At 43.7% G+C, this 18,063-nt stretch overlaps 1 protein-coding gene across 1 annotated transcript; it reads left to right on the top strand.

Moving 5' to 3' along the window:
* The first annotated feature begins 769 nt into the window (after positions 1-769).
* Positions 770-17,701, top strand: LOC311230631 (putative peptidyl-tRNA hydrolase 2). Its single transcript, XM_084316974.1, has 7 exons — positions 770-944; positions 3,973-4,086; positions 6,217-6,288; positions 6,406-6,480; positions 15,219-15,316; positions 15,750-15,864; positions 17,018-17,701. Exons 2-7 carry the CDS (start codon positions 3,979-3,981, stop codon positions 17,102-17,104), a joined length of 555 nt encoding a protein of 184 aa, XP_084173100.1. The 5' UTR covers positions 770-944; positions 3,973-3,978; the 3' UTR covers positions 17,105-17,701.
* Positions 17,702-18,063: the final 362 nt, after the last annotated feature.

The raw sequence follows: 18,063 nt of genomic DNA on the forward strand, positions 1-18,063 counted from the left end.
TTGGCTTCCTATAGTCGTTAACAGTGACCAAAAACGGGACTGGCAATCAGGAGGCCTATCTTTAAACTGACTTAATTATGCTCACTGAAATCCAAACACCTGGTTGACATAAGAACCATGAACTGAAGTGTGCAAAGTACCATATATCTGCCTTGGGGCTTTATCGTGTGTGTATACACAGGTTTTCCATAGATGTCATGTCAGAATGTAGGCCATAGGTTATCACTACATAACACACAAGCAACTAATGACTGAATATGATTTGTACCGTCACATGCTTTCAGTGTAGATGGTATGAAGTCCTGTGGTGATTAAGGCAGGCCATTTGAGGGAAATTGTAACAATTGTTGTTAGGCTGTATACATTCAGCTGTGTAGAGCAGGCTCTGCAGGGAGCAATTTTAAGGATGTTTCTTATTTTGTCTGTTAATATCATTGTACATAATGATTTAATAATGTAACTGTAGCGATTTAACCTGTTTTAATAAGAGAAAGTGCAAATTCAGATGGTGAAGTAATAAAGTATTCATAAAATGATTTGTATTGTATTTTGTCTTTATAAATAAGTAAATACATACATGCGTATGTTATGGTAAATGTGGAAAAACTTAAAAACGCCATATAATTATTATTATTCGTATTATTATAGAAACAAACAATCGTAGCTATAACCTGTTTGGGAACTAGTAACGTGAATCTCGAGAAGCCGCACCACATTGGGGAACGGGCCGGAAGTTACACGGATTTTTACAAAGTGGCGGCATCCGGTAGGAACATCGCTGAAACACAACACGCCCAGCTTTCAATGAATGCCATTAATTTATCAACAAGAAGTTGTTTAGCCGCAGTTGGACAATAATAAGGGAATACGAGTCTGCAAGCCAGCGTTTGCAGCAAATCATCACCGGGGATTATTGCTAACAACAAGCGAGCTGCGCAGCACAGGTAACTTCCATGAGCTCAACTAACGTTGCAGTGTAACGTCGGGCCAGCAGCAGCACCAGCAGAGCCAACTGCTGTAACGGTAGCGAGTGAGCTCGCTGTTGTTGACAGGCAGCGTTACGCATGACTGAGGAGTGGCAGCGTTCCTCCATAAACCTTCAGGAATGCAGTAAATAATGCATGCGAGGGGGGTGGCGTTAAGTTTTATTTTATTCAGCCCAAAGGACAATAACGTCAGCTAGCTCAGAGTAGATATTGTGTTGCAGATGTTGCTGGCAAATGACGAGGCTCGCTAACGTTAGCTAGTAGTTAACGCGTCTACTTTGACAGCCATCGTTTAGTTTAACTTTTATAAACCTAGCGTTATCTTAGCAAATACCGTTCAGCTAGCTCTATCTATCTAGTAAACCTCATTTAGGCCTTTGGAGATCATGTTGTAGAAAGCCAACCTGCTAGTTGTGCCATAGTTGTTTCTAAGACGAAAGTCTTTCTCTGGTCTGCATCCCCTTAACAATTGTATGTATTGAGCTGTACCGTACTGTACCCATTCTGCAATCTGTTAATAAAGTTTTCAATCAATCAATCAACCAATCAATCAATGCTGCTTACCTCTAGCTTTTGTTCTAATTCCTGCTACTCTTTCCTTATGTTTTGGCAATTGTCTTCATATGATATCATGTAAAGAGAGTGGTGTTTAGGGGTGCACAGGTAGTACTGAATGACACTGGTCATGCTGGACCTACAAAAAGCCTTCGACACTGTCAATCACTCCATTCTGATTGACAAGCTAAAAGCAATTGGTTTTGATAGTCTATCAGTGAGCTGGATGCAATCCTACCAGGAGGGGAGAGAACAGATGGTGGAGGTAAACGGTACTCTACCCCCCCCCCCCCCCTCCCAGTGAGCTGTGGTGTTCCACAAGGAAGCATACTAGGACCGTCCGCTACTGTTCCTAATTTATGCAAATGACATGTCGTCAGCTTGTGACTGCAACTTGTTCTTGTTCGCAGACGACTCAGCCCTGCTGGTCTCTGACAAGAACAAGTTACAGGTTGAAAAAACCCTCAGCTCGGAACTAGGCAACATCTGCATATGGCTCGCTGATAACAAACTATCATTACACATGGGCAAAACAGAGTCCATTCTCTTCGGTTCAAATAACAAACTCAGCAAGACCGACGGCTTCTCAGTTACAGTGGGTGACAATATTGTCACAAGGAAAGATGAAATTACCTACCTGGGTTCCATCCTAGAGGCTAATCTTTCCTGTGACAAAATGGCATCCAATGTAATAAAAAAAAGTCAACCAACGAACTCGATTCTTGTACCGGATCTCCTCTCTGGTAAACAAGAATACCCTGAATACTCTAGCAGGAGCACTCATTCAAGGGTACTACGACTATGCTTGCACCTCATGGTACCAAAGCACCTCAAAGGCGCTAAAAACTAAATTACAAACATCTCAAAACAAACTGGTTAGACTACTGCTTGACCTTACTCCTAGAACCCACCTCACCCCTGCCCACTTTGACAACCTAGGATGGCTTAGAGTAGACGACAGAGTACAGCAACTTGCAATGGGCCTGGTCTACAAGATACACTACACGACCAAGGTACCCATGTACATGTCAAAATACTTCCCAAAGGTCAGTGAATACCACGATCACAACACCAGAGGGAGCTCCACAAATCATGTTAAACCCAGATTCGGCTCAAACAAGGGACTAAACACGTTTCGCAATTATGCCACATCAATGTGGAATGCTCTACCCAAAGCTGTAAAGGAATGTGAATCACTACCCACTTTCAAAACCACTCTCAAAGAACACCTAAGGGAGACTGCAATTCGAAACTGGCCCTTGTAAATGTCCTAACCCAACCCCCTCCAATGTACAGTAAATGGCCAAGTATGGTTTTGTCAATATTCCAATGTACAGTTTTGCTTGTACAGTTGTACAGTGTTTCCCCCCCCACCCCCCCCCCCCTCCTACCCAACCCCCCCACCCCACCCACCCAACCACCTCCAATGTACAGCCCCCTCCCCATCCCCACCCACCCAACCTCCCCCAATGTACAGTTTTTACGTCAAATGTATATACTCTCTTTTCTGGACTCTTTTTGTATCACAAACGGTACTGTATAATCTGGTATGTCATAAATGTATAGATGTAGCAGTACTGTCTATCTGTATGTCATGTATGTCATATATGTCCTGATGAATTGAAAATGGGGGACCCTGATGTAAACAAGACGAACGTCTTTCTCTGGTCTGCATCCCCTTAACAATTGTGTGTATTGAGCTGTACTATATTGTACCCATTCTGCAATCTGTTAATAAAGTTGTCAATCAATCAATCAATCAATCAATCTGGTAGTACTGTATATTGCGATACCAGACTAAAACAGGGTATATATAAGAATGTTAGAGCTCTACAATGGCGAAAAATGTATTACATCTCCAATCATCTTTGTCTAATGACTCTAAACTAAGGGTATATGTCTGTCTGTACTGATAATGGGTGGGATCAGTAGGCTGTATATCAGTATTCAGAATTATTATTGGTGAAAAGGTGGTATGTGTATCCACCTGTTGTGGTGTTGTATGGTGGTTATGTCTTTTACACCTGATCCAGCATTGTGTAGGCTGTTTACATCTGATCCAGCACAGGTTGTTTACATTGCGTTTATTTCCTCTCAAAGAGCACCTACGGGTGGCTGCAATTAGAAACTGCCCCCCGGTAAATGTCCAAATCCCCCCCACCCAACCCCCTCCAATGTACAATTTCTTCCCCTTCGGATGTATATATATTTTTTTATGATCTCTTTTTCTTACACAGTACTGTATATTGTATGTCTTGATTAATTAAAAATGGAGGACCCTCCGACCCTGATGTAAACGAGACGAAAGTCTTTCTGCTGGTCTGCATCCTCTTAGCAGTTGTTTGTATAGAGCCGTACTGTATTGTACCCATTCTGCAATCTGTTTAATAAGGTTTTCAATTAAATCAATCAATCAATCCTTTTTCCTCAGCTAATAATGGAACCCTCCGAACAGTCGGGCCCAGACGCAGGCTCTCAGGAGGTCAACCCTGTGTTCTTGCAGCAGCTGAGAGAGCTTGACATCCCAGAAGAAGCTGCCAAACAGGTAGGCTAAAAAACTATATGCTGCAGCTTAACTTAGTTATTATAATGATATAATAATAGGGGCAACAGTGGCTCTGGAGGTAGAGCGGTCATCTGTTAATCAGAAGTTTCCCGGTTTGATTCTGGCTCCTCCTGGCAGCGTGAGTGAGACTGTACACCGACCTAACTCCTAACTGCTGCCGGTGAGCAGGTTGGCATCTTGAATGGTTGTCTTCATTGTCGGTGTGTGAATGTGTGAGTTATAAAGTGCTTTAGATTAAAGTGCTATATAAATGCAGCACATTTAATATATATAAAAAGAAAAATGCTATTCTGTTCTATTCTCTGACCTTGTACTTTCTGGTTTGCCTTTTAACCCTTTACTCGCCAATGACGTGTTACCACGTCATTCCTCGCCATGCGTAATCTGCCAATGACGTTTTACAGCATCTTTGAGATCAATATTTCAAATTTCTGTCATGGTATTCACATTTCACCCACGGAGTCTTGACTGGTGCTGTAGATCTCTGCTCAACTCTCCAACACCGCCACCTGGTGGCCGATCGGCGAGTTGCCAAAACCGGAAGTGACCGGAAGTGCTTAGTCCGTCCGCTATTCCGTCCGGCCACTCGCTATCGCTCGCGGGACTCTATCCAGACACCGTGCATATCGATCCGTTGCCATAACTCAATAAACAACATGATTGGACGTATATTAGTATTATACAAACCGGAACTGGATCACCTAGATCAACATCCCATAATAGCGATCTTTTTGCTCCAGTATCATCCCCCATCGCTACGAGGAAGCTGCCGTGAGTTTCAGCGTTTTTGATTATTATTAACCATACAAACTGCTCTGATCTATATATCACCCATACTACATGAATCATTTAACGTCGGTCATTGCATTATAAACGACCCACGGTCACCAGCAGATGACCAGTCATGACGTTTAGGATCATGTACATGTGAAATCTTTAATATAACGTTGATCGGTATCAAACTGCATTTGATCATCTAATATATGCATTTATGGCTATATCTCACGTTCTATGAAGTACAGCAGAAAACGATAAAAACATATTTATACTCTGGACGGTATTTTAGTATGAATGTGTGAATGAAAAAGTAAAACGTTCCTACATCCTGAACGATAGATAATTGATGTTGAATGGGCCATAGTAATGTCAATTTAGCAATACAATTTTAAAAGTTATAGCCCTGCAAAGAAGGTGAACATCTCCATAGACTAATAGTGAGAATAAGCTCCGGCAGAGAATGGGTTAACACATTGAGTGCCACGCCCCTTCCGGGAAGTGCATCTGGCCTTGCCGCCCATTAACCCCATGTAAACGCTCACCTTATTTGTAGAGCTAAACCTATATTTTATATTATAGCTATGGGTCTAATGACACAGTTGATTGTCAGTGAGTTGCTTCCAGTCAACGTGCAAAAAACGGATAATTTTTTCATCCGTACATTTCCGTTTTATACCGTTTTGAATATGAATATAGTTTGGGTGCTTCTGTGTAATTCCAGGAAAAAGACGTGAAAATAGCGTTTTAGTGGAATCCAGTTATCACGCTGTCATTTTTCGCCTGATTATCGAATCTTCCTGAAATCAATGCTAGATTATCATTATGTCTCCTCGTGCATACATGAAATGGGCCCTGGAGCGCGCCCCCCCCCCCCCCCCAACGGTAAACAGCCACACACAGCACACACAGATAGCTTCAATCGTGGGAGAAAGAAATATCAGATCAACGCAAGATTGGATATATAGAGTCCTTACCTGGTCTCTGATGTAATGCAAAAAAAATTATCCAATTATCTGATCGCCAAAAAAAAAGTATCCAATTATCTGATCGCCATTCCAGCTATCCACAGTGATCCAATAGCGGCCGAAGGCGTTAGACTGGGTGGTATAAGACCGTCTGCCAGCTCAGACACATTCAGTACAGCATGCACAAGGTGCCCCGCTGAATTATGAATGGCAATAGCAAATAAAAGAAATACAGTGAGAAAAAAAACTTAGATCTACGTTTCCAGCACTCAACCGTCGGGCGACATAAACGTAGTTCTACGTTAACGGCACCCAAAGGGTTAACAATGGTATATTAATGATGGCATTTTTTTCCTTACCACTCCAGGCACTCCTACACACTCGGAATGTTTCTGCTGAGGAGGCGGCGATGTACTACTTCAACAAGCTGGAGAATGAGGTGCCCATAACTTAGACTTAGTTCCCACAGCTACACAGTGGTACATTTAGCTCTCCTGGATGTTGTCCCAACTGACACTCAGTTTCTCTCTCTCTCTCCCTCTGCTTTGTCCCTCAGGAGGAAGGAGATGACGACCTCATGTTCAAGATGGTGTTTGTGGTAAACATGGACCTGGCCATGGGCGTCGGGAAGGTCAGTTAGTTCAGACCTTGCATTGATCGCTTGAGACACGCTCCAAGTGCCAGTCTCATGATAATGCATGCATGCTCTAGCAATTCCTCATCACGCCACTTTGTTTACATTTATACATTGCATCAAGCACAGCGATATAAATCAATTTGTAACATAGTAGCCACTCCTATTTTTCGATACCAGCTAAACATCCGAAAATAAGTCTTTGTTTAGGGCTGTCATAATTAATTGAATTCAAATTTTAAGAATAATACATTTGAGTACTAAACTGCCAGTCAAATGTGGGGGAAAAAAAGTTTAAATTTGTATCATTAATATTCTAATTTCGGGCGGCCGGGTAGAATAGAATAGAATAGAAATACTTTTATTATCCCGTGGGAAATTTGACACTGCAAATCGCTCAACATTTAAACATTTAGACAGGACAGGTCACAAATTAGAATAATAACACAAATCAAATCAAGTTGCCTAGGATAAGAGTAGAGTAAAATAGAATAAAATTAAATGAAATAAAATATACAGAAATAAATATAGTAAGAATATACTGAGCATGGGGGAAGCAGTGTAAACAATTTGGTCAATATAATTATAATTTAAATCTAACTAAATGAAATATATATTCCAGTATTCACAGTGTCACAAGGTGCTGCAGTATGCTTCAGGTAGTGTATTGTCCTCCTTGGGTTCCAATAAGACTTAGATCAATGTCTGGCAGCCGTCGCTGCCCCCTGTTGTGGAGCCTGGAGGCCGCTAGTCGCGGCCTCCTGCCACTATTGAGCTGCCGCTCTGTGCTCAGTGATGCAGTGAGGCACAGTGATGCATTATATAGTCTGATGACTGTTGGAATGAAGGACTTCCTGTGCCGTTCAGTGCTGCATTTGGGTAGTGTGAGCCTAGCACTGAACATGCTCCTCCTTTCAGCCAAGTCTGTGTATAGTGGGTGGGTGGGGTTTTCCCTGATGGCCTGGAGCTTAGCGAGGCTCCTCTCTGCCACCCTCGCTAGAGAGTCCAGCTCCACCCCAACCACGCTGCTGGCCTTCCTGACCAGCTTATCCAGCCTGGATGTGTCCACTGCTCTCAGTCCGCTGCCCCAGCAGGTCACAGCGTACAAGAAGGCGCCCGCCACCACTGACTCATAGAACATCCTCAACATCCTTGTACAGACATTGAAGGATCTCAGCCTTCTGAGGAAGTAGAGTCGGCTCTGGCCCTTCTTGTATAGTGCTTCTGCATGTTTTGACCCGTTCAGTTTGTTGTCGATGTGCACACCGAGGTATTTGTACACCTCAACCATGTCCACATCAACTCCCCTGATGGAAACGGGGGTCACAGGTGCACTCCTCCTCCTCCCCAGCTCCACAACCAGTTCCTTGGTCTTCGCCACATTTAGCTGCAGGTGGTTTTTATCGCACCATGTGACAAAGTCCACTACCAGTTCCCGGTATTCCCTCTCGTCACCGTCCTTTATACATCCCACTATCGCAGAGTCATCAGAAAACTTCTGAAGGTGGCAGGACTCTGACCGATAGTGGAAGTCGTTGGTGTAGACAGTGAAGAGGAAGGGAGAGAGGACTGTCCCCTGCGGGGCCCCGGTGTTGCTGACCAGTCTGTCTGACACACAGCTCCGTAGGCGCACGTACTGTGGTCTTCCCGTCAGATAGTCCACAACCCAGGACACCAGGGGGGCCTCTACTTGCATCGCTTCCAACTTCTCACCCAGTAGCCCAGGCCTTATGGTATCAAAAGCACTGGAGAAGTCAAAGAACATGACTCTCACAGTGCTCCCCGGCTTGTCTAGGTGAGTGTAGGCTCGGTTCAGCAGGTAGATGACAGCATCCTCTACCCCCAGTCGGGGCTGGTAGGTGAACTGGAGTGGGTCTAGGTGGGGTTTGGTCACCGGGCGGAGTTGCTCCAGGACTAACCTCTCCATGGTCTTCATTATATGAGAGGTTAGAGCCACTGGCCTGTAGTCATTGGACGTGCTGGGACGCGGGCACTTGGGGACAGGGACCACACAGGAGGTTTTCCACAGTGTCGGGACTCTCTGCAGCCTCAGGCTCATATTGAATATGAACTGGAGCACATCACACAGCTGAGAGGCACAGGTTTTGAGTACCTTTGGGCTCACCCCATCAGGACCTGCAGCCTTGCCTGCGTGTAACTTGCTCAGCTGTGTACTCACCTGGTCTGCAGAGAGCCATACTGTGGGGATCTCAGGTGTTGGGGGGGGGGGGGGGGGGGGAGTGGGTCTTCAAGCCGCGGGGGGCAGACAGGCTGCACCAGAGATGAGGGGGCAGTTGGGGGGATGGAGGGGGTTGCTCGAGTTGAAGTGCAACGGACTAAGCGTCTGTCTACCACCACATAGACAGTGGGATCGAATCCAGCTGTGGTGCTTCCGGGTTGGCCGACCGTCCATACTAACACAATTGGCAGTGTTAGAGGGTGGGAAACCCGGCGAGGGTGGGTCCTGGTCGTTGTAAACAGCGACTCCTACAGTTCGGTCGGGGCGCCTGCACAGCAAGGGAAGGATCTAAGAGAGGTAGTGTGACCTTCCACACGTTCCGCGCTGCCAGGTGAAAAGAAGCGGTGGGCTGGGTACACATGTGTCGGAGGAAGCATGTGATAGTCTCCGCTAGGCTTGCACGATTTTGGTAAATAATCGAATTGTGATTTTTCTGACAGATATTACGATTGCGATAAAATTTGCGATTATACATTTCTTTTAAGCAGCCCCACGGAGGTTTATTGTAAAATGCGGCTTGCATCTGGCCTACGCGTGGGTCTGTTCGGGACACAGAGCCTGAAAATGTTTCTTTTGACCTGGGAAGCGATACTGGTACCCAACGGTACCTTTTTTTCTGTACTTTACTCTCCCTCTTCACAACACACAATCTAAAACCCCTTACCTCCCTCTCCCAAACCGTTCCTACAACAATAACAACAACTTGCAAAGGAGATCTTGTATCTCAATGGGACTTACTGGTTAAATAAATGAAGAAAAAAAACAATTGCGATATTTATTTTTTTGTGATTTGCTAATTGCATCATTTCAAATCGCGATTTCGATTTAAAATTGATTAATCGTTTAGCCCTAGTCTCCGCCCTCCCAGACCGACGGTAGGGGGTAGAGTGCGCAACGACCAGGAAGGGGATTGGGAATTGGCATAACGACTAACATTGGGATAAGAGAAAAACAGAAAAAAAGGAGGAAAAAGATCATTAAAAAAAATATATATATATATTCTCATCCGAATATGCCTCGTTTGGGCCAACAGATAATACTAATGATGTGTAATAGCAATAATGCAGTGAAAATTGTGATTTTGTCCTTGCTGTTCTACGTCACTCGTCCTCCAGCCTCATGCTGGCTGCCACCGCAGTGATCACATGTCACGGTATAGAACTCCATCTCATGTACTATGTATTCATTACATGCCTCAACAAATTCAGTCTACAAGTCACTGTTAACTCATTCAGGGCCAACAGCGCCAACGCTTTATCCAATGGAGAATAGGACTTATTTGCTAGTGCATAAAACATATAAAATATAATAGCAATAGATCTAAATAGCACAGTGATCGTCAATGAGTTGCTTCCAGTCAACATGCACGAAACAGAATTTTTTCATACATACATTTCCATTTTATACCGTGATGAATATCAATATATTTCTAGGGCGTTCTGTCTCATCTCAATAAACTCCAGCAAATCGAGCTTAAATGTATTTCCTTAGAAAGCGTGCCATTTGTCGCTTGATTTATGAATTGTTTTCAAATAAACGCTAGATTATCGATAGTATATGTGTCCTCATGCACGAAGAGAAGCGGGGTCTGAAAAATCGCTTCTCCGTACTTTGGTCGGTGCGAACCTCACACATACACATGCTCCGATGGCGGAGAAAGGAACATCTGATTACCCCAAGATTCGTAACATAAAGGCCTTACCTCACATCTGATGTCATGCAAAAAGATTAATCCAATTCCTGATCGCCATTCCAAATATTGATCGCGTCCATTGATCCAACGTTATAGTCCAAAACACATAATCCACGATGCTCCCAGTCCCCCCAGTCAATGCAATAGTATCCAGCTGCATGCCCGAGAAGTAAAACCTGGACCGGACTTGTTTTTTTGATGCACAGTCCCATCCAATCCAATGATGTGCAATACCATCCGGGAGACGATAGGCGGCTGTATTTGCCCTTTGCAAGCTCAGACCCATTCCCAATGATAACGTCAGGCTGGAGTGGATGGATGAAAAATGAATGGATATCGCTAATAAAAGAAATATGGATTAAAACCCGAGATTCTTGGGTTTGGCGCCCAGAGCATGGTGAGTTAACCCGGACTATCTCGGGTTTGGCCTCCAGTGAGTTAATGGAGCAACTCAAGTCATGCCTCTTGATGATGTCATAGATGAGAGCTTTTTGTCTCTGGTGTCTTGCTTTGTTTATGTTCACACATTGACTGAATTGGCTAGATACTAAGAACTGACATGAATTCTGTTTTTAGTATGAACTTCTGCTTGAATGAAATACTCAACAGTCATTGAATCTGAACCAAATATGTCATATCTTCACTGTGATGCAGGGTTTCCGGACTATTGCCTTTGTTGTTGAGTCGAGTTAAATAAACGGAGACACCCTCTGAGCTCCACTGGAGACACAGCTCCGATGTGTACTGAAACAGAGACAGAAAGAACCCTCTCTCTGCTGGCACACTGGAGCTGGGGATCAAGCAGGCTACCTGTCCTCTTTGACTAGATCAGGGGTTCTCAAACTTTTTTATACCACGACCCCATTTCTTTTGCGACCCCACACTTAACAGATTGGTTGCCAGCCGGATATGGTGATTTATCGCTTGGATGCCACCACGTTAACCCTTTAATCGCCAAGGACGACTTTAGACGTCATTCCTCGCCATGCGTAATCTGCCAATGACGTCGTACAGCGTCTTTGAGATCAATATTTAAAAAATCTGTCATGGCAATCATATTTCACCCACGGAGACTTGAGATCTCCTGTAGATCTCCTCTCAACTCTCCAACGGTTCAAGACCGGTGAATCGCCAAAACCGGAAGTTAGCGGCAGGACGTGGTGCTCACCCATATTTCGTCCGGCCACTCGCTATCGCTAGCGGGACTCCAGCTTGATACACTGGATAGCGATCCGTTGCCAATAACTCGATAAACAACATGATTTGGACGTATATAGTATTATACAACCTGGAACTGGACCAACTAGATCGACATCCCATAATAACGAACTTTCTGCTCCACGCTGATCGCCCAACGCTACGCTACGTGTTTGATTATTATTATACATGCAAACTGCTATGATCAACATATCACCCATACTACATGAATCATTTAACGTCGGCCACGGACTTATAAACCCCCCCCCCCCCCTCCGGTCACCAGCAGATGACGATTAGGACCTTGTACAATTGACATTTTTTATCTGACGTCAATCGGTATCAAACTATATTTGATGATCTAATATATATATTTGTGGCTATAACGTTCTATGGAATGCTGCAGAAAGCGATAAAAACATATTTATACTTTAGACCATATTGTAAGATCCTGATCAAACTGGCCAGTATCACGTCTTCGTCTGGTTGGCTCTCCATCCAATTCCTCTGCGTTGTGTCATTTTAATGGTCCTGACGTCTCCGATACTGACGGATAAGATCCTTATCTCCCCTGTTAGTGCAATCCATAAACCATAATAATTCTCCACCTCCGTAAGAATCTTCGACAACGTGAAATACCTTACAAGGAAAAGCGTGGTTTTATTTCTCTAAACAGAAACCTCAGCTCAGATGTTAACAGATGTTATTGTCCTTGAAGAGTCTATTCTAATGATCTTTCGGTGTGTTCGTCTATCATCCTGTTGTTATTCAGTCCAATAGTGGTCAGGCCTGTTCGTTAGCCGAGACCATCCTCGTGGTAGCCGAAGCTAATGCTGATGTGGCCTTCTTCCCCCCCCCCCCCCCTCTCAATGAGAGGAGAGAGTGTCTCTGTGTGATCTCAGTCCTACTCGCTCTTGGTCAGATTCTAGTCTGCTTTACACCCGGAAACACCGTTCGACTCATAGATGTTCGTCGTCGCAACGACGGCCCCGCCTTCTGGTTGTCATGCGACGTGTTGTCATGACAACTGCGTTAATAACCTTTACACCATTAAACTTTCATTAAGATGAACCTCTCTCCCTCCTGCTCTGGGCCTACAGTACACTCTAATCTCAGATGTTCTTACAAGGAATGTCAACAAACACCCTCGCTGGCAGTGTATTCAATCCACTGGTCACCGTTCTATCACCGTCTTCCATGCACATTTCGATCACAGTTTTAGCTGTGATCCTCTCCCCCCAATCTATACATCACATACATTGAAAAAGCACCCCAAATCCTTCAATATTTTAGTATGAATGTGTGAATGAAAAAGTAGAACGTTGCTACATCCTAAACGATAGATACTTGATGTTGAATGGGCCATAGTAATGTCAATTTAGCAATACAATTTAAAAAGTTATAGCCCTGCAAAGAAGGGGAACATCTCCATAGACAAATAGAGCTGGCAGAGGACGGTATAAGGATGGATATAAGCGTGGCAGAGAAAGGGTTAATGAATGGGAGGACGAGCACATTTGCGAACGCATAAAACTATATCTTAAATTATGGCTATGTGTCTAATACACCCGTCGCTTATCAATGACTTGCTTGCTGTCAACATGTACCAAACGGATTGTTTTTTCGGATTGAGTATAGTTTTGGAGAGTTCTAGTAATTTCAGAGAAATTCCGCGAAAATAGCCATTTACTGGAATACACAAAACACGTTGTCATTTTCCGGCTGATTTATGAATTGTTTTCAAATAAACGCTCGAGAGTATTTGTGTTCTTATGCACGATACAAAAGCGGGCTGAAAAATCATTTATTCTTGCCACGCTCAGCGCCTAACGCCACACACACGTTGTGAAATCTGTGAAAAACAACTCTGATTAACCCAAAACTGATAACATAGATTCCTTACCTCAGATCAGATGTTCTGCAAAAAGATGAATCCAATTCCTGATCGCCATTCCAAATATTGATTGCGTTTATTGATCCAACGTTATAGTCCGAAACGCATGATCCAAGCTGCTTCCAGCCTCGCCAGTGTATCTGGTAACACGACACTGCTTGCCAGAGGTGGGGAAACCCTGGGGTGGAGTTTTTCTCTGATGCACTTTTTCACTCAATCCAATCCAATTTCAATGTGGAATTAAGGAATATAAAAATAAAAGCGTTGTTGAACTTGATCACGCATATTTATTAGAACATTTAATTACAGCACTATGTTATTAATACACATTTATAAAACGAGGCATATTTAGCCAAACCATGTTGCCAGAACAAATAATTTTTTTACTTGCCCCACTGTCACCTACCCACAACCCCACTTTGGGTCGCGACCCGTAGTTTGAGAACCGCTGGACTAGATCATAACCCAGTATGTGCGTGGCACACATACAGCAAGCTGGCTGTTTGTTGTATTTTACTTTAAAGAACAATTGAAGATGGAGAGAAAAATACTTTTTCTGCATTTTTGACAAGTTGAAAGATGTTACCTCTCTCTTAACACATTGGGTGCCAACGACGAGAAATCTCGTTGTTTAATCCTTATTTATTTTATTAGCGATATCCATTCATTTTTCATCCATCCAGCCTCACGTTATCATTGGAACTGGCTCTGAGCTCGGAAAGGGCAAATACCGCCCCCTATCGTCTCCCGGATGGTATTGCACCCATTGGAATGGAGTCAACGGAAAATGCATGAGAAAAAAAAACTCCGGATTCCACATTTGACTTCTGAGCCATGTAACCTGAGACTATTGCATTCATTGAGGCAACCGAAAGCAGCGTGGATTATCTGTTTCGAGGTCTAACGTTGGATCAATAAACGCGATCGATATTTGGAATGGCGATCAGGAATTGGATTAATCTTTTTGCAGAACAGGTAAGGACTTTATTTTACCAGTCTTGGGGTAATCAGATGTTTTTTCACAGATTTCACAACGTGTCTCATATGTGTGTGTGCGTAACATTAGCGCCAGGCAGGGCATAGATAATCGATTTTTCAGCCTGCTTCTCTAGCGTGCATAAGTACACATATACTATCGATAATCTAGCATTTATTTGAAAACGATTCATAAATAGGCCGAAAAATTACAACATGTTTTGTGTATTCCAGTAAAGGGCTATTTTCGCGGATTTTCTGGAATCACTAGAAATCTTCAAAACTATACTTGTATTCAAAACGGTATAAAACGGAAATGTACTGATGAAAAAAACAATCCGTTTCGTACATGTTGACTGCAAGCAATTCATTGATAAGCGACTGTTGTATTAGACACATAGCCATAATTTAAGATATAGTTTATGCGTTCGCAAATATCCCTGTCCTCTCATTGACTAAAGCGTTGGCACTCAAGCGATAAATAGCACACCCCCTGCTGGCAACCAATGTGTTAATAGAGAAACTAATAATGCCCAGACAGTAACCCTAAACTAATTGTGTACACCTTTCAGTAAAAGTACTTGATATATTGCAGCTGCTGCTTTAGGCCTCAGGATCAGTATTAGCAGTGGGGGAAACGTGGCATTGGAGTTGCCCTTCCAATTCTGCAGTTGTAGAAAAGCTCCAGTTGTTGGTCCTTGTATGTAGGCCTGAACTCTGCCTGTTTGACTTTGTAGGTGGCGGCCCAGGTGGGCCACGCAGCGGTGGGATTGTACCAGGCGCTTCAGGAGAAAAACAGCTGGAGGGAGATGGCCTGGAAGTGGGATCATGGAGGGTAAGGTTGGTTGATCCTGCCTGCTGGATCAAATGTTCTTAGTTGATATTTTCACCCTGCCCCACCACAATCTGTGATGTCAGAGTGCCTCTTTGGAGGTACTACCAAGGTCTGTCTATGGGGAATGAAGTCACTCTGACATCTCTAATTGGGCAGGGCAGAGTGGGTGGCAGGGTGAAAGTATCACCCACTAGGGCAGCAAAAGGACCATGTGTTTAGTTAACTCTTTAACACTAATCAGTTTGATGGTAATAAAATCTATTGACCATATTCACACAGTGGCCAATTTATGCTCAGGATGGGATGGGATTCCTTTCCAACCTGTTTCCCACCAGAGTAGAAAGGAATCCCATCATGACATAAGAGCAAAATGGCTGTGAATATGGTCAATGGTCATTGAAGTGAAACTGTGGATGTGCTTGTTTTGGTGCAGAGCCAAGAAGGTGGTGGTGCAGGGAACCAACATGGCTCATCTCCTGGAACTGCAGGCCCTGGCAATGAGCCTCAGCCTGCCCACATACCTGGTACAGGATGCAGGCCTCACCCAGGTACAACTCTGTCCACATCAACACGTATATGGAGTGGTCAGACTAATATCATAAGATATATTAGATGGCCATTCTTAATGATAAATGTTTTCACAACATAAAAAATAAATGTTCTTGTTTAGATCGATGGGTAGAGCATGGCTCTTAACACTGTCAGGGTCCATCACCAGTCTGCCTGTTGATTCTTCTACACAATGGCATCCGACTCTGGTTTGAAAAGCTCAACAAATATGTCTTTTTGACATTTTACCACTTTTCTGAATTTGCAGTAGGCCAGTTCACTAGTGCTCTGCATTCAGGACAGGCTTCACTGCATGACCTGATCATAGAACTATATTAAACCTGTCTATCAAGAACTGCAGTATGCATCCTGTTTAGTATGTGATATCATCGTATTTTCATATTATCACGTCATATTTTCATCATTCAAGTTGTTAAAAATACTGTTGTAATATCTACTCATATCGAGATTGTTAACCCAGTATCGCATATTGTATCTAATTACAAGGGTTATGGGTTCTATTCCCTGTGTAGCTTAATGGGTGCTCTAACACTGCCAGGGTTATGGGTTCTATTCCCTGTGTAGCTCAATGGGTGCTCTAACACTGCCAGGGTTAGGGGTTCTATTCCCTGTGTAGCTCAATAGGTAGGTAACGGTTCCTTCCCCTGTGTAGCAGAATGGATAGAGCATGACACCAACACTGCCAGGGTTATGGGTTCCATTTCCACTGGGACCAACCGTACTGAAAATGCATGCATGTGTAACGGTGGTCATTAGGTACTAGCAGGCACAACGTGCTTGGCACCTGTCCTCCCGACAGCCTTGAACCGGGAACCCTCCACTCACTAGCACCATGTGACCACGAATGATAAATACGAGTTATCCATTCTGCCACCTGAAAAGGATCCAATCCAGGTGTTGAAGTTGGGATACTTACCTTAGGGGTGAGTTTACACCAAGGGGCTACCATTGCAAGGTTTCAACCTCGTTACACATGCATGGAACTGTAAGGTGCGGATAGAAGCATCCACTAAATTTCATATACTGTGTTAGTCTTTGATTTCTTGAATGGACCGGATATGCTTGTGAGCTGTTGTGGTCAGACAGTGCACTAAAAACCATACACCCTGGGGTGGGGGGGGTCTTTGACAGGTGGAGGCAGGGTCACGCACTGTCCTGGCCATCATGGGTGAGGAGGAGATGGTAAACAACGTCACTGGAAGCCTGAAGCTGCTCTGAGGGACGACACCCGCTGTGGAGATGTACAACCGTGCAGTGCTACCACAGTGGCCAGCAGAGGGCAGCATTCCCCAACAGCGGGAGGATCTCGGCATGCAAGCGAGCAACAACAACCTTAGGAAAAAAGAAAAGAGAAAAAAAGAGGAAAACAAGACATGACCCAAACACTAGAAGACAAACATACTCAAGTCATTTTTTTTTTCTTCTGTTCCTTCTCCTGAGCCACAGACTGGAAACGTTGGGGAGCACAGCTCGCTTCGGAGGGCATGGGGACTGGCTCCTCCCAGAGGACCTTGTCGAAAGCAACTAGAACAACAACTTTTTAATGTTGATATCTCCCTTTTCAAATGGGGGGACTGAGTTTTGCTAGTCATAGGGAAGAGCCATCACTATAGAGTAAAATCATATCACATTTTTAAGAAGGTTTTAAGCCCATAATGTCTTATCGTCCAGTTTCCCCAATTTAGATATGGAGGAGGGGTGGGGAGGGTGAGCGAACATAGAACGTAGTATTTTGGTGGTGGTCGTCCGATATTGTTGTTATTGTAATTCAAGGAGCAACATATTCTATAATTGTCATAAAATACTTATTAGATGTAGGATCTCCCCGTGAAGTTACTTCTCCTCAGTGAAGGATACTTTGCTGATGACATGATACCGCTCTTTTCTGACGTGTAAATTAAACTGTGTGTATGCAACTCTTCTCCCAAAGACCCCCCTACCCTATAGAAAACAAAAACACTACTTATTATTGTCAAATGGCCATCTTTTGTGTTTACGTACGTCTGTCTGGGCCATATACTGTATAATCTGTCGCGTGCCATCCTTGAACATACCGCAGTTATTGGACTTTGTCGCATTTTGTTTTTTCTTTACGCAAAAGAAAAAACTTGAAGCTACTTTCAGAGATACAATACCTGGATTTTTTGGCGATGGAATTTGAGGGTGAATGTGGAACT

This window comes from Notolepis coatsorum, assembly GCF_963971535.1.
Source record: "Notolepis coatsorum genome assembly, chromosome: 6".
Classification (NCBI taxonomy): Eukaryota; Metazoa; Chordata; class Actinopteri; order Aulopiformes; family Paralepididae; genus Notolepis; species Notolepis coatsorum.